Source organism: Natrix helvetica, assembly GCF_964273705.1.
Source record: "Natrix helvetica genome assembly, chromosome: 1".
Taxonomy (NCBI): Eukaryota; Metazoa; Chordata; class Lepidosauria; order Squamata; family Natricidae; genus Natrix; species Natrix helvetica.
The window spans coordinates 93,476,194-93,499,582 of record NC_138548.1 but is presented as its reverse complement, the minus strand read 5'-3'; the positions used below and the strand labels follow the sequence as shown (position 1 = coordinate 93,499,582).

General features: G+C 41.0%; 1 protein-coding gene across 1 annotated transcript in view; it reads right to left on the bottom strand.

The window, feature by feature from the left end:
- SLC17A6 (solute carrier family 17 member 6) overlaps positions 1-23,389 on the bottom strand; it is a 69,132-nt gene that overhangs the window by 39,989 nt on the left and 5,754 nt on the right. Inside the window, exon 3 of the mRNA XM_081938634.1 lies at positions 22,720-22,838. Within this exon, the coding sequence (XP_081794760.1) occupies positions 22,720-22,838 (119 nt within the window). The remainder of the gene's footprint in view (positions 1-22,719; positions 22,839-23,389) is intronic.

Below are 23,389 nucleotides of genomic sequence, written 5' to 3'. Positions count from 1 at the left end.
GCTCGCGCAGGAGAGGTGTTATATGGGAGAACCTCGATCTCCCCATGATTACCCGCGCGGCTGCATTCTGGACCAACTGCAGTCTCCGGGTGCACCTCAAGGGGAGCCCCATGTAGAGAGCATTACAGTAGTCCAGACGAGACGTCACCAGCGCGTGAGTGACTGTGCGCAGGGCCCCCCGGTCCAAAAGGGGACGCAATTGGCGCACCAGGCGAACCTGGTGGAACGTCCCCCTCGCCACGGCTGCCACATGGTCTTCTATAGTCAGCCGGGCATCAAGGAGGACACCCAAATTGCGTGCCCGTTCCACCGGGGCTAATTGTTCATCCCCGATGGCCAGCGATGGAATGTGCTGGTTGTATCGGGGAGCCGGGAGCCACAGCCACTCTGTCTTGGAGGGGTTGAGCCTGAGCCTGTTGTCACCCATCCAGACCCGCATGGCTTCCAAACAACGGGACATCCCTTCGACGGCCTCTTTGGGGTGGTTTGGGGTGGAAATGTACAGCTGGGTATCATCAGCGTACAGGTGGTATCCCACCCCAAAACCACGGATGATCTCGCCCAGCGGTTTCATATATGTGTTGAACAGGAGAGGTGAGAGGATCGACCCCTGAGGAACCCCACAAGTAGGGGGCCTTGGGGTCGACCTCTGCTCCCCTGCCAACACACATTGCGTCCGGCCAGAGAGGTAGGAGCGGAACCACCGCAATACGGTGCCTCAGATCCTCAACCACTCCAGATGGCGCAATAGGATACCATGGTCGATGGTATCGAAAGCCGCCGAGAGATCTAATAGGACAAGGATGGAGGAACAACCCCCATCCTTTGCCCTCCAGAGATCATCCACCAACGCGACCAAGGCCATCTCAGTACTGTGACCGGGCCGGAAGCCGAACTGGCGCGGGTGTAGATAATCATCTTCCTCCAGGTGACGCGGGAACTGTTGAGCCATCACACTCTCAACAACCTTCGCTAGAAAAGGAAGGTTGGAGACAGGACGATAATTTGCTAGCTCCTCTGGGTCCAGGGAAGGCTTCTTGAGCAGGGGTCTCACCACCGCCTCTTTCAAGGCGGTTGGTAAAAGGCCCTCACCCAACGAAGCGTTCACCAGCCCCAGTAGCCAGCCTCGTGTACCCTCCCAGGAAGCCAGTACCAACCAGGAGGGACACGGGTCCAATAAACATGTGGTGGCTCGCAGTCGCCCGCGCAACCTGTCCAAATCTTCGGTGACAACAGGGTCAAACTCCTCCCAGCGTGGAATCTCAAGACTAGCCTCAGACGCCCCCTCTGGAACACTGGGGTGGGTCCACTCCCTCCGGATCCGATCAATTTTATCCTGCAGGTATTCCCCAAACTCCTCTGCCCTGCCCTGCAACGGGGGATCCCGCTGTCCCTGCGACAGCATGGAGCGGGTCACCCGAAACAGGGCGGCAGGGCGGTTCTCTGCGGACGCTATAAGGGTGGCACAATACTGACGCTTGGCCACCCTTATTGCCACAAGGTAGGTCCTTAAGTAGGCTCTTACCTGTGTTCGATCGGATTCGGAGCGGGAGGATCTCCACTTGCTCTCTAGGCGTCTCCTATGGCATTTCATCGCCCTTAGCTCCCCATTAAACCAGGGGGCCCGGGTCGATCGTTGCCATCGGAGAGGCCGCAAAGGCGCAACCCGGTCCAAGGCTCCGGCGGCCGCACTATTCCACGGGGCCACCAGGTCCTCTGCCCGGGAGCGGGACAGGTCTGCAGGAAGTGGCCCAAGCTCCGCCTGGAACCTATCTGGTTCCATCAGACGCCTGGGGCGGAACCATCTGGGACAATCTGGTTCCGCCTCCCCGCGGCGGGGAGTAGCGCCAGGGAAGTCCAGTTGGAGAAGTGAGTGATCTGACCATGACAGGGGCGTGATGACTAAATTCCCTATACCCAGATCACTTGTCCACTGGTCGGAGACAAACACAAGATCCAGTATGTGGCCTCTTTCGTGTGTGGGGTCCCGAACTACTTGAGTCAGATCCATGGCTGTCATGGAAGCCATGAATTCCCGGGCTACTTCGGATGCCTCTCCCATCGACGGCAGGTTGAAGTCCCCCATCACTAGTAGCTTGGGGGTCTCAACCGCCATCTCTTATACTTGCAGAGATCTGTCTAAGGTTTTAGCTTGTGAATCCAATCTAAATCCAAGTGAGTGGCATCACTGACAAATTGCTATGAGCAAGAACTAGGAATGCACTTTTAGTTCCTTTTTCTAATAGAAACGATAACCTATTGAACCAATAAACAATTTAATTGTATTTAAGTACAATGACAATAAAGATTGTACTTATACTTGAAGACTCCTCCATGGTAATGCAAAGCAATGGAATAAATAGCACTTCAAAATGGGAATTCACATATGGCTTCACTCTGTCTTTTCAGATGAAGCTTTTCTCTATCTGCATGAAACTACTGGGAAAGATTATCAGAATACCTGAACAGTACAGTATTATCGTATGATATCCAAACCATGAATCTATAACATCTTCAGGTAATCATATGCTTCCCTGGATGTGGACTTGCAGTCAGCAAAGGATAATAATGTCTTATTAAGGGATGATAAGTAGAAAGTTAGTTCACATAAAATTGAGTTGCTTATCGTGAAGGTCGCATACAGAGAGATCTATTTGTTGTGAATGGGATCATGGTCATGAAGGAGCAGGTAATTGTCCAAATCTTCAGCTTTCCCAAATGGAACTTTGATTGATTGGCCAACATTAACCCATCTTGGAAGAAACCAGTCTTAAAACCATAATACATTCATTAGAAACCACTACAAAGAGCCTACATATGGAACTGACCTTGTGCTAAATTTGGAAATGTATTTAATGAAAAACTGAACTTCCCAGCGGGTTGTATCGGCTGACAACATCTTTTCAGATAGAAATAGAAATGCCTTCTTATTTTTAGAGCCTATTCCAGTACCTTTCCTACTCTCCATCCTGTTCGCTGAAATAATTTGAAAATGAAAGGTTGTGTCTACTTTCCATTCTTTTGAACTTTTTTCCCAGTTGAGTTGGGAAGCATAATTTCTTTATTAAGTGTCTAAGGCTGCTAAAACCATACTTTGCTTTTTTAAAGCTTTATAGAAGTAAGTTCAAACTTGAAACAGAGAATGTCCTGGCTGTGGGAACTATTAAGCAGTGGAAGAGCCTGTCTCCAGGATTTATGGATGATCAGTCACTGGAGTTTTTCCAGCAAACCTGAAAGGATTAAAAAGTAAATAGCAGGGGGGAGTTTAAAAACTTCATTAATTGGTTTTTACTCAGAATATGTCATAAAAGTGTAATGTTATTGGAGGACTTTTGAAATAGCTAACAAGTGCTATTATGTGGTTGCGTTTTTAAGTATGAATAAGTTCAGGCAGAAGCATGTTCAAATAATTGTAGTTAAATGAGAATTGTGATATATTGATGGTAAGATATTGATTTAAAGTGTATAATCTATGATGAACTACAAGTAATGACTATGGAAGAAATGCAAGAAAGTTATTTGTAACCAATCGACACGCTTTCTACAAGATGTATTGAAGGATGATTCTTTTTTGTATGTGTGCTTTTGTTCAATTAAAATAAAAAAAAAATCTTTATTAAAAAAAGTAAATAGCAAAAATAATATAACTCATCCCCCGGAAGCATATTTATCAGAAGGTTTCATCCCTAAAGGAACTAATTTTACAATATAGGAAATATTCAGAAAATGGATGAATCAGAGAAAAATCACCTTCTACAAACTGGCTTCCAAACATACAGTGGTAGGATTTATATGCATGACAATTGTAAATCAGCAACACGGGAGATGATTTTCATGTCAGTTAGGATATGACTATGAAATACAACTTTATGAAAAGTTAAAAGCACGGATACTTAATTTCCAAAATTGACTGCTTGCCAGTCAATAACATAGGAATAATACAGTCAAACTAAATGCTCTTCAAGCTATGGATTAGAGCAGTGTTTCTCAAACTTGGCGACTTTAAGTCCTGTGGACTTCAACTCCCAGAATCCCCCAGCCAGCATAGATGGCTGGGGAATTCTGGGAGTTGAAGTCCACAGGACTTAAATTCGCCAAGTTTGAGAAACACTGGATTAGAGTAAGGGAGGCCTTGATGAAAAGTGACCTTGCTGAGGTTATCTACTAGATCACGGGTGTCAAATTCGATTTCATTGAGGGCCGCATCAGGGTTGTGTTTGACCTCGGGGTGCTTGGGGGAGGGGCATGGCCATGGTGGGTGTTGTCAGCTTGACATCACTCATTGAAGCTCCATTTTTGGCTGCGATGGCCCACCCAGGGTCCATTTTGGGCCATGACTGCTTACTGCAGCCCTCTGGCAGTGAAAACAGAGCTCAGGGAGGCCGTGCACAGCCTGCCCGTGCTCCATTTTTGGCCATGATGGCCTTCTGTATGCAGCCTCCCTAGGCTCTGCTCCATTTTGCTGGCAGAGAGCTGCAGGAGGCTCTTGCAGTCGAAAACGGAGTCAGCATGCAGTCCTCCCTAGATCCTTTTTCACTGGTAGAGGCATGGCAGGCCGATCCTTTGCTGCTTACAGGGCGGGTCTGCTAACCAGATCTAAGCACTCCATGGGCTGTATCCAGCCCACCGGCCTTGAGTTTGGCAGCCCTGTACTAGATGAAATATATACTTCAATAAAATATACTAATATTTTTAAAAATCTATTTTGAACAATGCTTAGTTTCAAAGGAAAGGCATTCATTTCATTCTTGCAAACAAATGCAATCCTTGGTGAACAAACAGGAGTTCTTACATTTGCATAGATGTGAATACATTCCAACAAGCCATCCTTATTTTAATGAGATGTTAATTAAAGAATAGTACTTGATATAAGACAATATGAGGTCCCTAAAATATATACATTTCTAAAAATGTGTCATAATGTAATTAACTCTTCTTTTTGTAGCCCCAAAATATAATTATTGACAAGTCGCATGATAGTTCTCTTCTTTCAAGTGTACAATTATTCATGAGGGAAAGCTTTTGTAAATCTGGGGCTTTCATTACAGCAAGGGAGCTCTTCAGTTACCTGTCAATGAGGTGGATATTGTCAAGACTGCTACTTTGTCAAAAGCCCCAGAGAGAAATACCTTGGTATTTCTACTAAACAGAATTAAATGGATGCAGAATACAGAATAACCAAGTTTGAAGAGACCTTGTAGATCATCTAGTCCAACTTCCTGCTCAAGCAGGAGACCCTATATCATTTCTGACAAGTAGCTATCCAGTGTCTTCTTGAAAGCTTCCAGTGATGAAGCACCCACAACTTCTAAATGTGAGATGTTCCATTGGTTGATTATTCCCATAGTCAAAAAATTCTCCTTATTTTTAGGTTAAACCTCTCCTTGATCAGTTTCCATCCATGCTTCTTTGTCTGGCCTTTGGTGTTTTGGAAAATAGATTGTCCCCATCCTTTCTGTGACAACCCGTCAAATATTGGAACACTATTCATGTCACCACTAGTCATTCTCTTGACAAGACTATACATGCCCAGTTCTTGCAACTGTTCTTCATATGTTTTAGCCTCCAGGCCCCTGATCATCTTTGTTGCTCTTCTCTGCACTCTTTCTAGAGGGTCAATGTCTTTTTTATATGTGGTGACCAAAACTGGATGCAACATTCTAGGTGTGGTCTTACTAAGCTTTATAGAGTGGTATAACAAAGTATTCATAACCATAATGCTATATTAAAAATGTTTCTTATTCCTACTGAGTCAGTATGCCTCAAGTTGGTACAATTAACAATTTATATACATATGTTGCACCATCCACTGGTCATTGCCAGTGTCAGCTGACCATACGTCTGTGTTGTGAACATTAAAAAGAACAATGGGGCAGCAAGATAGACAGCGATTCTCAGAAAGCAGGAAGATAAAAAGAATGTTCTATCATGCAGGGTACCCCAAGCATTGGTAGCATGTGTCAAAATGAAAGCACAGTCTAGTGAAGCCTTCTATAAAATATACAAAATAATACAGAATCTGTTGCTAGCTTTGGAATTATAGAATTAGACTTTTCTAGAAATAGAAAGAAAAGTAATTCAAAGAATAGTACAATTTGATTTAGAATGACAGAATATTGATCAGTTCACAATGCTTTAAGCGGCTAGATTAGCTCTTCCACAAACAACAGACATTGGTAGATGGAAGGTATTAGGATTAATGGCAGCTCTTGTAGGAAAAAGAGGGAAATCGTTTTCACCAATTTCTTTTTCCTGCAGTTAACCAGACCCCCTTTCATATTCTAGAAAGTTCCCTAACTCACAGAAACAACAAAGTTACAGGGACACAAAAGAAGAAATAGAATAAGTTTTTGTTTCTTTTTCTCCCCATAACCCACTGAAAAATGATGATTTGCAAATTGCTCCTCTCAAAATTATTTATATCCTGTCCATCATGGCTTATACTTTATGTTGCAGGCACCAGCTTGATGTCATTTTCCCACTAGCAATTTATGTCATCTGCTAGAATCATCTTATCATTTTCATCCCAAAATATATCTTTAGGACAGACTTCAATTGTGTTGAAAACAGGGTTTATTCCATCTCAGTCTCAGCTGGATTATGCTATGAAGATTCTCTATCATTTATGGGGGGAGAAAAATAGTCTGAGACAAAGAGAGACACCTTTCTCTCTGTAAATATATTTACTGGTGATACTTCTGCAGAGTAGATACAATTGTACGGGGTCTGAAGGCTACAAAAGGGAGAAATCAGTACCGATAGAAGAAAATATTTGTAGCCTCAGGGCTGAACTGTGGAATCTTTGGTGCTCTCTGAACTTGGCTATTTTCTTGCAGTCGTTTCATTACTAAGCTAGATGATCAGGGGTGGGTTTCGGATTCTTTTACTGCTGGTTTGCTCAGGAATGCGCTTCAGGGGTGCTTTGTGTGTGCGTGTGCTTGGCGTGTGTGCATGCTTGATGTACACTACATGTGCATGTGCAGTAGTGAAAAATTGCTTTGGCGCCACTGATAGAACCGGTTTGGGGGCGTGGGAGGCTGAGTTACTACCTACTTGACCGAACCGGTCCGAACCACTAGGAACCCACCTCTGTAGATGATACTGAGTTGTCTGAATTAGTAGTTCCTATACCAGTAGTGGGTTTCAAAATTTTTTAGAATCTCTTCTGTAGGTGTGGCCTGCTTTGTGGGAGTGGCTTGCTGGCCATGTGACCAGGTGGGAGTGGCTTGCCAGCCATGTGACTGAGTGGGAGTGGCTTGGCAGTCATGTGACTGGGTGGGCATGGCCAACTTGTAAAATGTGGTGAAACTCACTTAACAAAGCTCTTGCTTAGCAACCAAAATGTTGGCTCAGAAACTCTGGCATTTGAAGCACGCAAGCCTTAAAGCTGTCAAGTTACAAGACCCTTGCACCCCCTAACCCTTTAGAAAAAAAAAACCTAGGGGTGTTCAAGCTTAACAGCTTTAAACTTGTGGACTTCAACTCCCAGAATTCCTCCTCTCGCTATTCACCCTGATGATGTTTAGATGGGCGGGGGGAGGGAGCTGGAACCGGTTCTAAACGGCACTGTAAATTTGTGGAACCTCTTCTATCGAAGAGGTTAGAACTGGCAGAAACCCACCCCTGTCCTATACTGATGTATTGTTAATCTTGGTGTGAATCTCTGATCATCTGGATATTGATTACTGCTAAGGAGACATGTTGGTCTTTTTGTTTCCTTTTTGGCTTTTGGACTGTCTCTTTTGAATGATATGCAGATGTTGTTTACCTCTATGGACCTGTTGATGACTGATTTATCTACATGGCAGGGTTCCAGAAATCCTCTAGTGCTTGGCTTGGCTTGGCTTGGTAGAGGTTGCTCACAGTTTTCCAGCTGAAACTATAGCTAAGTCTGTCCATGTGTTGTGAAATTAAGGAGTTTTCATCAGTATCCTGTGACTGCTAGTTGGTGTTCATGGACGTGCTCTGGTAGCCTTTTGCTCATTTGTCCAACCTATGGCTGTTTCAGTCCTTACTTTGTATGTTGCAGATGACCCTATTTCTCCTTCTGGGCTGCTGGATCTTTTATTTTACTTAGGATGTTTGGGGGGGGCTTTAGTTAATTTGTGTAATGGTGATGACATATGGTTGTAATTGTCTGTTGGTGGTTTTGAGATGTATGGTAGCATTATTCTTTTCACAGTTTGGGTGGTTGTATTGAAGTGGGCTGAGTGATCAAGCATTTTTTGATGAAATTGTATAAAATGGGTATCCATTTTATTAAAAGATGTTGTATGATCAGTTTCCTTTCCCTGGTGTCCAGGGTTCCTGCAATTCGTTTGTGCTCATCTAAATAGTTTGGTAATGAAATAGCTGCAAGAAAACAACTCAGCTCACCGAGCACCAAGCAGCCTTCAGAAAAATCAGTGAAAATCACAACCTATATCCTCCCTCCACAGAGAGGATCTCTATTCTCTCTAATGAAATAAGTTAATCCATCAATTGAGAGCCAGCTCTGGATCCAACCCACTGCATGATTCATAGTGTTATTTAATTATTACATTTCACACTCTTCTCAAGGATTCTCAAGACTTCTTACTGTCCTGTGCCCATTTTATGATCTGAGATGAACCAGTGAGGTTTATAATGAAAAAGAGATCTTAAACTGAGTAACAGAGCCTTCCTGTAACACTTTTGCTACTCATTGAGTTTGTTTTCATACTCCTGTTTTGTAAAATGTGTAGCTGCTCTGAATGTTATCTGTAAGTAAGATATAAATACAAACTCTGAGCATCTGTCATGATAATTTTTCAAAGTTACAGAGTGCTTTTTCTATTTTAGACTTTTAGAAGCCATCATTTTAAATTAAAGCAATGTACATTTAATATGGTAGCTATAATTACACAGAACCAATAGTAATAGCAGAACAGCCATTTTAAACTTAGGGGTTAGGCAAGAAACAAGTACACATCTTACTGTTATTAAATGTAAACTATATATCAGCCTAAAATAAGAGAACCTTGAAATAATGCATTGGAAGTAAACAATGAACTTTAAGAGGTTTAACAGATGTATACTTTAGCACAATTTCTGAAACTGGAGTTTTATTTCTGAGACTATTCTCACTTCTTGTTCAACACTCATTTTGGATCAGAATTTCTTCATCTAGCACCTGGCTTAAATGTTCATGCTTGTAGTGTGGGTGTAGTGTTCCATGTACCTTGGCATATAATCATGCTAGCCACCTGACCATGAAAATGTCTTCAGATAATGATGGCTCCTTTGGCTAAGAACAGGAGATGAGCGCCATCTCCTAGATTCAGAAATGACTGTACAGGAGAAACCTTTATCTAGTGTGATTAAATACACCCTGTAATTCCATGCTCTTGATTCTCCTATTTGCTTATCCAAGCAGAGTTTGTTCCAAGCAGAATAGGAGTTTGTTCTGACAGAGATATCCAAGTCTAATGATTTTGGCATGCAAACCAGGATCACTATCAAAACTTGTTTGTGGCTTTCTGTCTTGTTTGGATATGCTAGCTATTATAAGAACTTACAAACGGAATGTAAATGATGATAAAGCAAAAGTAGAAACCTGGCTACTAATAGTTGGGAACATATTTGCAAGAAGAAAATTCAGCCATTCAAAATGCACCTTATGATTTCATCTATCCACAATAATCTCATTTTAATTTCTAATTTAATTTCATTTTAAATGGCACAGTGAAGGTTTCTGATTGCTTTCTAATGCTGTTAAGTGTCTGCAACCCTTTGAATATTCCTCCCTATCTTGACTTTATTTATTACTTGCAATAAATATTGACAGGGTGGGTTGGCATTCCAATTTGTACAGCCAGGAAATGGTGATGGATGTATATAACAGCAATTACTATACAGAAGCCAAGTAGAGTAAAATGTTATGAGAAGGGGATTCAGGAGTTCTAAAATATGAAATGAACATTATCATTTCTGCAAGGCTTAAAGCATCAATTTTGCTTTTTAATGCCTTCTTAATCTCTAGAAAAAAGGCAAAAAATCCAGATTTAATACAATAGCAGAGTTGGAAGGGACCTTGGAGGTCTTCTAGTCCAACCCCATGCCTAGGCAGGAAACCCTATACCATTTAAGACAAATGACTATCCAACATCTTCTTAAAGACTTCCAGTGTTGGGGCATTCACAACTTCTGGAGGCAAGATGTTCCACTGATTACTTGTTCTAATTGTCAGGAAATTTCTCCTCAATTCTAAGTTGCTTCTCTCCTTGATTAGTTTCCAGCCACTGCTTCTTGTTCTGCCCACAGGTGCTTTGGAGAATAGTTTGACTCCCTCTTCTTTGTGGCAACTCCTGAAGTATTGGAACTGATAAGGATATAATTTAAACCTTTGTAATTAATGATGATGGATCGTGGCTTCTCATGGAAGTATACTTCTGAATAAGCAAAAATAAAACCAAAGCATGTTCTAATAAAAAACATTTTAATATAAAAGAAAGTAAAAATACAAACTTGCTAACTGAATTAATTACATCTCAGCAGAGCTATGTGCCTACCTCTCTTGGCAGGCGAACAGAAGAACAGAAGTGAAGGTTAAGAAAGAATGTGAAAGTGCATGCACAGTAAAACTTGTTGCAGATAAGAACTGTGACATGCGCAATAAATCTCAGCACAGCTAGCAAACCAATTAACGCAGTGACAGGAACACTGCTATAATGTCTCCCCTAGTTCTTCTTTCTATTAAACTAGACATACCCAGTTCCTGCAACCGTTCTTCATGTGTTTTAGCCTCCAGTCCCCTAATTAAATATATATTTTTAATCCTATCCACTCTGATGACCCAAATGGATGTTGTGTGTGGCTCCAACCTCTACTTTAGCCTGTCTCCAATAAAAGCACTAAGCTTAAGGAGAGAAGTAGTAATATTTGCTGTGGCATCCAAGCTTCACCTCTCCTGAGAAATGACATTTTTATTATTTGTTCAAACTCTCACTTTGAAGAAACAATCTTCCTTTCTCTCTAACCAGGTACCATAGAAAGTTTTCAAGCTACAATGTGTTCTTTTTCATCAAGACAGGTTCCCTATTGACTCCTTCTGTTCCATACTGTCATGTGTCATATGCAACCAAACGCTTCAGACAAGTGGCAAACTTGTGCATGCTTCCAGAAGTTTATCCTTTTAATGCTACATCCATGATGGGTGGAGGGAAAGATTCAAAAGAGGCATTGAGACAAATGAGCATGCAATTAGTTTTGAAGATGGGGGTGGGATAAATGGATTGAGCATTACCCTATCAGATTAATGTTATTGCTCTGCCTGGACAAATACCTATCTAGGCAGAATGGGAGCGTGTTCTGGCAAAGATCCTAGTTTGCACATGCAAACCCTCTTGCCCATCAAATTTGCTTGTGAATGCAGGAGTTGCAATCCAGTTTCAGAAACTTTACAACAGCCTTCTCTGACTTTTCCTACTTCTCTTGGAAGTAAAAAAAAATTATATCTAATCTAATCTAATCTAATTATCTATCTATCTTTGTCATCTCTGTCTAACTATCTAGCTAACTATCTAGCTATCTGGCTGTCTAGCTATCTATTCCTATTTCTTAACTGTCCATTTTACTCAGAGAGGGCTCTGGACAGTGTACAATATTTTGTTTGTTTGTTAAATGTGTTGGCTGCCCATAGTATCACAGGGTAAAAATATAGATGCACTATTCCAGCAATAGCACACATTAACTTTTCTATGTTGGATCTGAGATTTGCCTGTTCATGGGAATAAATATAAACATAAACAGGAATCAATGCAATTGAGCCTCCATTCTGCAGTGTAAGTGCATTACTGGAAAATAATTCAAAATAACAGAATTGGAATGGCCTTGAAAATCACCTAGCTCAGCTGTCTGGGCAGTATCCAGATCTCAATTGTCAAAATTCCCCAAACTATACAATCTGTGTTATGAGCTTTATCATGCAGCTGGAAATTGAATAAGGCTGATCTCCTCCAACACGGTGGTGAGGCTGGAACTAATCATAATACTGGATATATGCAATGTCCACAGTGCCAAATAATCTATCTGTTAAGAGGGGGGCTTTCAGGTATGACCTGGCAAGGCTCTTAAAACAACATATAATACAAAAGATTTTTTATTATTAGAAATTTTCACCTGGAATGCAGCCCTTCTTTCCATAAACTGTAAATTCTGGTAAATCGATTAATATGGGATTGTAATAGCGAGGACCAAAAAAATTAATACTTATTTTCTTTAAAAGTATTTTATGCTGTAATCTAAAACTTATATTAAAATGTGGATGCTTGGGGATTTTGCTAGGAAAATTTGGTGGACTTCCTCCTTTTCCTTGTTGTTACTCCATTTATCCACATCACATGGATAAATGTATCTTACATACTAAAATGCTTCCTATTTACCTAGTCTTCTTATATGACCCAATCAGAGAGGCTAGAAAGTCCGTCAAAAATTATTTTATATAAAATAAATTTTATATGACTGAAAAGAAAGAAACTTTATAGTATTCCCAGAAAATGTATGTTTGAAGGCATATAACATATGCTTTTAGGAGTCAAATAACTGCCAAGGAAAACTACAGAAATGAGGTATTAGGATTGGTGAGTATTTCATTAAGGGAAGGTTGATCTCCAGGTTGTCAGCTTTCAAGAATTTACTTGCTCAGAAAGAAGCAACTGAATTAAATTATATTCTTGTAATTGCACAATGAAAAACCTCTCATCTGGCCTTAATGCATTTATACAATGTCATAAATACGCTCCTCCAATAATATATCTTTCTTGCATCTTGTAATAAATGTCTGTAGAATATAAGGAAACCCTTTTTAGATGACATATGGGGAGACCCCTATTTTATTTCTGGCTCTAGGATTTGTAGCATAATAATAAAATGTGTAAATGTACAGGACAAAATAAAAACCTTTAAAGAATGACACTCTTGGAAGTTGAAACATGGATTGCAATAGAATTAGGACTGCATCCTAAAATATCTAAGAAGAGAATATTGTACCCTAAAGTTGTCCTTAAAATATGTGTCATGATGATCAATAAATCTACTTTCCAGGAATGATATTTAAGTCTGGCAACACTATGGCATTTTAGTACAGGAAATAGTTGTTACTTTCAGACTCTATTGGGCATTCAAAGAGCTTTGATATTTAGGCATCATTCCATTGTTCCATTCCATTCATGCCATTATTCCATTTTGCAGCACATATATTTGAAAACAAGCTCCATTAATGCAGAAGCAGGATCTATTTCTCAAAGGCCATAGAACACTCCCCCAGGGAAATCTTTCTTTTTGTTTATTTGAAGAGTGACAGGTAAATTTGAATCAGTATAGACTTAAAACCAGATCTGAGATTACATACAAAGTAATTGCTATAGAACACCAGTCATAGATAGATAGATAGATAGATAGATAGATAGATAGATGATAGATGATAGATGATAGATGATAGATGATAGATAGATAGATAGATAGATAGATAGATAGATAGATAGATAGATAGATAGATAGATAGATGGAGATAGAGAGATAGATATAATTATATAAATATAATTTCTGCCTGGCTATAGTGTAGCTTTGTTACTTTGGATCCAGAATTTAAACAATGTTATGGAAGCCTTCTTTCAAGGGTATTATGAAATATACATAATAATCTGGGAAATATAATTTTCTGTACAAAAGAACAATGTGATTATAAAATAAAGCAAATAAAATTGCATTAAATATGTAAATACATTATTTAAAATTCATGGATTCCTGAGGTTTTTTTTTTAAAAAGAATAAATAAATACATTAAATAATTAAAAATAAATTAAATAAAAGATATTGCAATGACCATCTTTAATCATGTGAATCACATTCTAGCTGTCAAATGCATTATTTAGCTGTATTATCTGTCATTTTCTGGTTATTTATGTAACAGCTGCTCCATGCTTTTCATTGATTCCCCCAATCCCTAGTATTTATACATTCACACCATGGATCAGCCCCTTCCTTTAGTAGTTCAAAAACAGACTGCATGATTGGCATGCAAATTGATCCCAATATCTTCACTAGAATTAAGCATCAACATGGTTGGAAATCTCTAGCAAGCAAGAATGTGGTCTGGCCAATGATCTGATTTTGCATATGCCAGCTATTAGCCTACGGTGAGCTCTCTGGGAGAGTACAGTGCAATTACAGAGATGGGTCAATCCATAACAGCAATGTTAATGCCTAAGTGCTGCTCCCAAATAACCATGTGATATGCAGTGAAAATTTATCCTTGGAACTGTTGCTTAAAGAACACAAGAAACAACAGTACTAGGCATCAGATCTACCTTTACAAGGCGGAGCAGATTTTGCATCTGTTCAACACAGGCTACAACTCAGCCATAATAGGACAGAAACATAACAGGATTGTGAGCTGTGTGTCTGTATGCACAAACTCCCCATAGAATCCCTTCCTCTTTACCTCCAAACTCTGATTTAATACCATCATACAGGAAATACAAAATATCTGATATGATTTTCGTATTCAGTTGCAAATATTAGCCAAACACAGAGTTGCTAGAGATGTAGCGCTGAGAAACATGCATTAGAATCAGCAAAACAGGAAGAGCTGAAGACTTTTCTAAAATAAACCTACATATCCAAAAATATTGCTATTTTCCCACTTGAAAGCTGTTCCATATGCTCAGAATCTCCTTGTTAAATGATCAAACAAGCATAAGGCGATTTCAGGTTTAAAAACTGCCCTGTTGCATCACAGCAATGCCTTATCAAGTCCACTATTCTATTCTCACCAAATTCCTCTTTGCAAGCCTAGAAGCAATACAAGACATTCTGTTCTTCTGCTTATATGTTCCTATAACTGACTTGAGAGCATCTTGCTTCAAGTGCTGGGTGTAATATATACTGTATATTTTGCAGTAGCCTTATTATCCTGCATTGATTTGTCTCTTTTAAAGCTATCCACATTAGGATGCCCAAGTCAATCATCATTTTTCCAGAGAGCCCAATCAGTGCAAGACACTTTGGGAGATTTAATTTTGCACTTTCCATCTTTGATCTTGGAACAAGAACAATAAATTTAAAAATTGCCATTGTGGGGTAGAAAGCAGTATTACCCACACACCAGAGATGGGTTGCACCTGATTCAACCTGGATTGGGCAAACCAGTAGTAGCGCTGCAGCAGGAGGCTCCGCCCATCTACCTGGAGGCTTCTGCACAAGCGCAAAAGTGTTGTGCAAGTGCATGAGCGCACACACGTGCACAAGTGAACCAGTAGTAAAAAACCCACCACTGCCACACACATTCCTTTAAACCTCCTTTTCACCTTACCCATGTATGAGGAGAGGTGGAATTTTATCTTTGCTGCAGATGTCAGTTTAAGTACTTAACTATCTGACTGGGAGATATTTGGAGCTAAATCTAACCCTCACAGGGTTTGTGGCTGGGCAATGTTATCACTTCTGTTGACATGAGATTCTTCCCCTGATCGGTGACTCTTGGCTCACACCCCTTAAGCATATATGATATGTGAAGTTATATTTGCTGTTGTTTTTCTAATACTTGAGAATGTTTCACGGGTCAAATACTTACTACATTGAACTACATTTTCTATTCAACCATCATTGCCTTAATTTGGAAGTAGCTATTTATATTTATAATGACTAAATATCATGGACTCTTTGGCTGATCTATTTATTACACTGCCCATCCATAAGTATCTATTATTGTGAAGAAGCATAATAAAAGCCCAGTCCAGATGATGATCCTGGACTGGGGTGGCTGGGGTGTTGTTGTTGAGGGGTTCTGTTGTTGACTGCCTTCCTTTGTAAGAATTTTGCTTTTATTATTCCTTTTTAAAAGCAAAAACAACAAACAAAGAACACTTGTTGAATCAGGGTTTGTGCATGCTGGCTGCAGTGAAGCTAATCTAGCAAAGATGAAAATTGCAGATGTGGGGCCCCATATTATGGCTACAAATTGTTCTTGTAATAACAATATTTACGTAAATATTGCATTTCCTTTGCATCTGAATACAAAACATGTACTGGAAGAATATACATCCAGTTTGAAACGCTTCTGTTTATGTCTCAATGAACAAATTTAAAACCTACATGTAATCATAGCTAAGTGTCACATTACTATGCAGTGATTTGCTCTCTATAGCTTTCAGATCTTTATTCACTCATCAGCGATCAGCACAGAACTCCACAGAAATGTATTTGGGCATGCCAACAACACATTTTCACATGCACATTAATATAAAATTATGAAGTTTTTATATTGACATGACTTATTTCTAATAATGTATTTAGGGAGGATAAGAATGGACTTATTATTAAAATTTAAAGATTACTACAACTGTCTGTAATTAAACGGATTGTTCACATTTAATACAATACATATTCTGCAATGATAGTTCTAGCATAAATACTCATCTATGTATAACTCATATATGAATAATATTTAATTCCCATCACGATCACTATATAACCCTTTTCACTAAAACTGAGTCACAAGGGCACGACAACAGCTCATTAATGGCATAATTGATTTCAAATGAAATAACTGATTTATTGATGCATCGTAATAAAATATTTGCATTTCTAATCAGGCTTAATTTGAAGCTGCCCATTGTGATAAAGTATTTATTATTTTAAGAGAAACTTGGCTTACATAACTTTCAGCTTTCTATAATGTAGTTCTTTTTTTAATTCAGTCAAACCTGTTACATAGTATTTTTTTTAAAAAAAAAAAGCTAGATGCTGTGACCTTTTTGGATATTGTCCATTTCATTCAATTTCTGTCAACTACTATATTGTTTAAAAGGTTTGAAATCTATGAATTATGGTGCTGAGCCTGAGATCTTGAGTGACACGAGATTTAAATATTTTGCAGTCCTTACAAATTAAAGGCTTATCCTCTTTTCCTGTTTAAGGAGAAAAAAGCACCATTCAAATTGTGTATGCTCTTTACTTGAGTGTGCACATTAAAAAACATACATGAGATGTAAAACTGCTCTGATTCTCCCCAAACCGATGTAAGAGCAGCACTGGCCAACAATGAGAGTCTGTAGGTAACTTAAATGACTGCTAGGATTTTATTGCCTCAAATAATTATCATTATTTTCCTATTAACCCGAGACTGAATGGGCTAATAAGAGAGAAGTCCTCAGACAGGTTCCGGAATGCATCATACCCCATTGTGTTACGTAAATAACATGGCATTATCCTAAAAGGCTGCAATTAGAGTTGAATTAAAAACCCTTTTGCTGTGCTTTTCTAGCAATGCAAACCAGCTCTTTTGAAAAAACATAGGAAGAAAATAGCTGCCCCAGTCTGGCTTCGTCTGAAGCAGCACTGCCAGCCGGCTCCCTCCCAAATGGATCGTTTCTCTACTTCACTCTCATTTGCCTTGCCCAGTGAAGGCCTCTGTCCTTTGACATTGCACACTGCACATTGTAGAACAAAGGTATCACTATGGTTCTTTATTCATTGCACATCTACCTGAAATGGTCCTTAGAAAAAATGCCCCGGTGACTTGAGTACTTTTGCTGTGTAGGTACCTTGTTTCCCTGAAAATAAGACCTCCCCGGATAATAAACCCAATCGGGCTTTTGAGCGCATGCGCTAAAATAAGTCTTCCCCTGAAAATAAGCCTTCCCTGAAAATATTGCAACACAGCAGCAGCCATGATGTGACCACACTTGCCACCTCCTACACCTCAAAAAGAATAAGACGTCCCCGAAAACACGGTATTCCTCAACTTGCGACCATAATGGAACCAAAATTTATGTTGCGACGTGGGACATTTGTTAAGTGAATTTTGCCTCCTTTTACAAACTTTCTTGCCAGAGTTGTTAAGTGAATCATTACAGTTGTGGAGTTAGTAATATTGTTGTTAAGCGAATCTGGTTTCTCCAATGGACTTTGCTTGTCAAAAGATCACAAAAGCTGATCACATGACCCTGGGACACTGCAACTGTCGTCAATATGTGTCAGTTGCCCAAATATCACATGACCAAGGGAATTCTGCAATGGTTGATCGTAAGTGTGAAAAATGGTCATAAGTCACTTTTTTCCAGTGTTGTATCTTTGGTCGTTAAATGAACTGTTGTAAGTCAAGGACTACCTGTGCAAAGTTCCTACTATTTAAAAGGACGGTCATCTCTACCAACTACATACTGGTAGTCTTTGATTTAAGTCAGTTTGCTTAGTGACCATTCAAAGTTACAACAGCACTGAAAAAGTAGACTGATGACCATTTTTCACACTTATGACCAAACCGTTGCAGAATTCCCTTGGTCACGTGATGTTTGGGCAACTGACACATATTGATGGCAGTTGCAGTGTCCCTGGAGTCATGTTAATCCCCTTTTGCGACCTTCTGACAAGCAAAGTCAATGGGGAAAACCAATTTAACAACTGCAGTCATTCACTTAACAAATTTGGTAAGAAAATGGGGCATAACTCAACACATTTCCCACTCGGCGCAATTGTGGTCGTTAGTTGAGGGCTGCCTATCTGCTCGCTCATCCCAACCCCATTGGTCTCTGGCTTACAGCTGCCTATTCAGCCGGCATACGCTGTTCTTACTACTGCTCTTCCGTCCCCGTCCCCCGTCCCCCCTCCGTTGAAGACTGAGGCGAAAGAAGAGAATTACAAATTTAAAAAGCCAGGCACCTGGGATCCCCCGCTTTAATCTTTCCTGAACCAGGCAAGAACGCGGTCGATTAAAAGCCCATCCTAGAAACAACACACATATATACTGCTGCCACCAGAAGGAACGTCGATACGATACGATTTTCAGCTACCCCCCAGCGTTTTAGTAGGACTGCTGGGCAGTTCCTTTCACCTCGCCTCGCTTCACCACTCCCGTACTGCGCTACCAAAAGGCAGCCGGGGCAGCGCTCCCTCACTGATCGCATGTCAATCACGCAGGCTTCGCCCCTAAAGTTTTTAGTTCCTCCTTAGAGAAGCGAGGGGACCATCCGACTGGACAACCCACCAGTAGGACAAGCGCTTTCCCCGCCCAACGGCCTGCGAGGGAAGGCGGCAGATAAGACGTTCTCCTTAGCAAACAGAAGATTGGAGGTGGTGACGGTGGGGCTCATTTCGACGGCGAAATAGACTGCAGCACCGATCAACCAAGAATGCTTTAGCCTTCAGCGACAGGCGATGCTATTATGTCTGAACTACAAATATATCCCGACGTGTTTTTTTTAATTATTGTTGTTGTTTACAGTGCGGTATAGGGAAATAGCTCAGATCTGGGGACCTAATTAAACTATAGATCATTTAACCAGATACACGCTTGTCTTTTGAATACAGTATATTTCTTAATGTGGAAGGACCAGGCTGTTGAATGACAACCCACCAGTAGGACAAGCGCTTTCGTTGGGGAAATTAATGGAGAAGAAGTCTATTCTCAAATCAAGGTTTCCTGTATAGAAGTTCGTCCGGCCACCGTGGTGTTTTCTCGCTGAAAAAAGGGGTTCGAGCTATAAACATAGTCACCCCCACGCTTAGAAAGACACCCATGAGTTATTTTAGATAATATGTCTGCCCACCATAAGAAATACAAGGTTTGAGTCCGTCTGTCTTGAAAATTCAGTCGGGCCATCACGTTAGCAAAACAACTTACATTGTGATTTCTGAATAGCTTGCAAGAATTTCTGCTATCAGCCTTTCAGGCAAGATATATTGTAACCTTGCACGTTAGCACTGAAAACCTGAAAGTTTGTTTCCTTGTCGTCGCTTGGAGATTCACACTTACATCAGACTTCAGACACAAAGGACAGATTGTTTGCTCTGGAAACGTTATCGCTGCTCGGCTGCGGAGATTCTCAATCATCCAGGTCATGGTTGTCCCCAGGGCGTCGTTTCCCCCCCTCAAAAGTCAATTGGACTTTCTTGATGTTTTCTTTGAAAACGTTTCGCTTCTCATCCAAGAACTGAAGAAGCTTCTTGGATAGGAAGCGAAACGTCTTCAAACAAAATACCAAGAAAGTCCAGTTGCCTTTTGGGGGAAAAATGTCTTTGAGTGATCACTGCACGCCGCAGTGCATCCGTTTCTACCTGGTTACATCGCCTCCTTCGCCATGCCAAATCAACACGTCGTGTTTTCCTTTTGAATTAAAAAATTTGCACCACTCGTAGGCTGTGTCCTCATAACACGCTTCCCTTCTAAGTTTGCTTGGTTAGGGTGTTTTCACCTGCCCAATTTTCTAGGCTGGCGCGATATACCAAACGACGGGATTCATCACGAGTTCAGTCTGTGAGTCAGGGCGTCGTGAAAACGCCCCGTATGAACCTCCCACCCTAATATGTGTGTGACCTTAGCAGACGTCCCCACGGAAAGGGGAAAAAAACAACAGCCAGCAGGGGAAAGCTTTTTCGGCGTGGGCGCCAAGGAAACCACGACAGGCTCAGCTGACAATCGTGGGTTTCTCTGAACAGTTGAAGTGGTTTCCTTGTTAATGAAGCTCTCGGGTCTCAAGAGAGACTCCTGCCTGCAGTCTTACGGGAGGACACTTTTTTTCTTTAGGAAAAGCCCGGTCCCCTGTGGCAGAGCCTTTTAGAAGCTTCCACTTGGCCTCTTCAAGAGCCGCCCTCCTCTGTCGGCTCCGAGGCTGGCGAAAGAGCGGCGCTAGGACCTCTGACTTTCCCCCTCCTTAATGAGCAGCGGGCAAGCGCGGCTCGGCAGAGGCTGAGCACGTTCTGAGCCCAGAATCCTCGCAGGATCTAATTAACAGGTAGCTTCGCTCCCTGGGTGCCTGAAACCTCTTGCCAGACACCATAGAAACGAAGCCTTAAGACCCCCGCGCCATCTGCGCACTTTCCTTTCTTTCTGCAAAAAAACAAAAAAACAAAAATCCTCGGAAGTCACTTTCTCTTCCCCCTGGCTCGTACAGAAGGCGGCTCATTCACTCTATTCGTTTAGCCACCAATAATACCGTAGCTGCTTTTTGATGGGGGAGAGAGGGGGGGGGAGAAAGAGCCTCTTTTGTTCTTGTTGTTTTGAAAGCGGAGTTAATTAAGAATAAAAACACTCGAGCCAGCTTCAGTGATAGCCAGGAAGATCTCCTAGGGTAATAAACCTTTGATAATAAAATAAAATAGAATAGAATCACCCCTCTCTAAGCAACTTCTCATCAAGAGAAAATCCAGGTAGAGAGAGAGAGAGACAGGTGAAATGGTCCAACAAGCAAAGATGCGTTAAACATAAAGCCCTATTCGATAATCAGCCGCAAAAGCAGCGATAATATGCCATGTAGAAGCAAACGGGGATGAATTGATTTTTATGTTTGGATTATACATCTCTATTCGAATAATAGTAACAGTAGCAACGTTTAAGAAGAGCAGCAACCCTGGTCGTTTGAAAACGAGGCTTCGTTAACTCAAACCAAGCCAGCCCATTCTGGGCCGGCCTCTAGAGACGGTCGAGGCGGTATTTTAAGCCCCGCCTTCTCCCTCTCTAAATAATAATAAAAAAACTTTCCCAACAATATAAGTCATTGTTCTGGAGCGGCTTAGAGAACGTGTCATAGAAAACCCATGGATTAAAATGCGGGAATACCTTAAGGGTGACCTTTCGAGAATGAAACTAAAGGTGACTTGAAGCAGGGCCAAACTAACGGGTTCAGGCAGTAGTGTATTAACCATTAAGCAGACTAAGCACGTGCTTAGGGCACCAGGCCCAAAGAGGGCACCGCAAAGTTGAGAAAGAAAAAAAAAACAGTGAAGATTTGTGCAGTATGTACAAAGGAGGAGGGGCCACCAAGATTTGTCAGTGCTTAGGGCACCAGTGAATCTTAATCCGCCCTGGGCTCAGGACTGGAGACGTACAGCGTATAGCTTACTTGGGAACCATCCCATCGAATAAAAATGGTACTTTTAGGCCACCCGCCATTAAAGACCAGAGAACAGGATTTCTGCGCTTTGAATTGTTCAACAGAAGCGGGAATTTCAAACAGAGGCCGATTAGCCTGAGCAATTTAAATACTATTATTTTCATTATATACTTTATTCATTAAACATGAAACTCAGCCAACTGATCATTCAAAAATGCACCACAAATACCAGTGACTGGTGCTAATGGTTGATACGGTTTGCTGCCAGCGTCCTAGGTATCAACCAAGTACCTTCTTAAAATATAAGATGTTCCGAGTATTATTACTGTTATTGTTATTGTTATTGTTATTGTTATTGTTATTGTTATTATTATTATTATTATTATTATTATTATTATTATTATTATTATTATTATTATTATTATTATTATTATTATTATTATTATTATTATTATTATTATTATTATTATTATTATTATTATTATTATTCAGAGGGGAGAAATCCCGTCCTCGTTTTGTACTGGTTTCCCGATTTCTCTTGACAGCGTACAGTCAGGGAGAAGCGAAGGTCCTTCAGGGAAAAAAACCCGGAGACTCAACTTGTTTGCTTCTTTCTTCTCGTAAGGAACGCTGTGATTCTAAAGGCAGACATTTTGCCCCGCCCCCTATGCGCAAAGCAGAACCGGCGAAGAAGCCCAAGTATGCACCCTGTGAGGTTGCGCACCAGTCGCGGGGAGGGGGGATTATTAGCTCCCTCCTCCCCTTCCCCTCCCCCCCCCAAAAAAACCACACAGTGTGATGCGAGCAAGGCTACCTTGACTTCCACTTCACAGCCGGAGAAGAGATAGATGTTGGCTGCTGCGCTTACCTGTTAGCTGCCAGCCTGGATGAAATATAGCCCCCGGGGATCTGCGTGACTATATATCCCCAGAAAAAAGAGCCGTGGATCATGCCAACTGTTTCTGGGTCCCAGTTGAACTTCGCTTTCTTCCAAAGCGATAAAGGACAGAGAGAGAGAGGGGGGGGGGGAAGAGAGAAAGAGAGAGAGGATTGGTGGTGGTAAAGACAAACCAACGGGCTAAATCAAAGCATTTCTAAAGAGAGGTTGGGGCGAGGCAGGAATCCACGGAATTACACTATCCGTGGCTGTCTGTCGTAACCCCATGGGAGTTGTTGCCCTTTTATTCTGCTATACTCAACAAGTATCCCAAGTAATTTGTCTCTTTTTAATGGTCGGGTTTCACCAGAAATAGAGTAGTTAGGATAGGGTACTAAGAGCCCCCCGTGATTTTAATTGTAATTGATTCCTGTCTGTTGATTTATTTATTTGGTAACCTGCCGGGGGCCAAGGTACGGGTCTTTGTGACACATCCAATTCTGACTAGGCTGACCGATAAATAAGACAAAAACAAAAAACAAAACAAAAAACCCCCAAAGCGGCTGTGATCCTCCGCTGGAAGGAAAGATCACACAAGGTTACTTACACCAGCTGAGCAATCGCTCAGGTCTGAGCCAAAACCTAACGACAGAGACTTGTC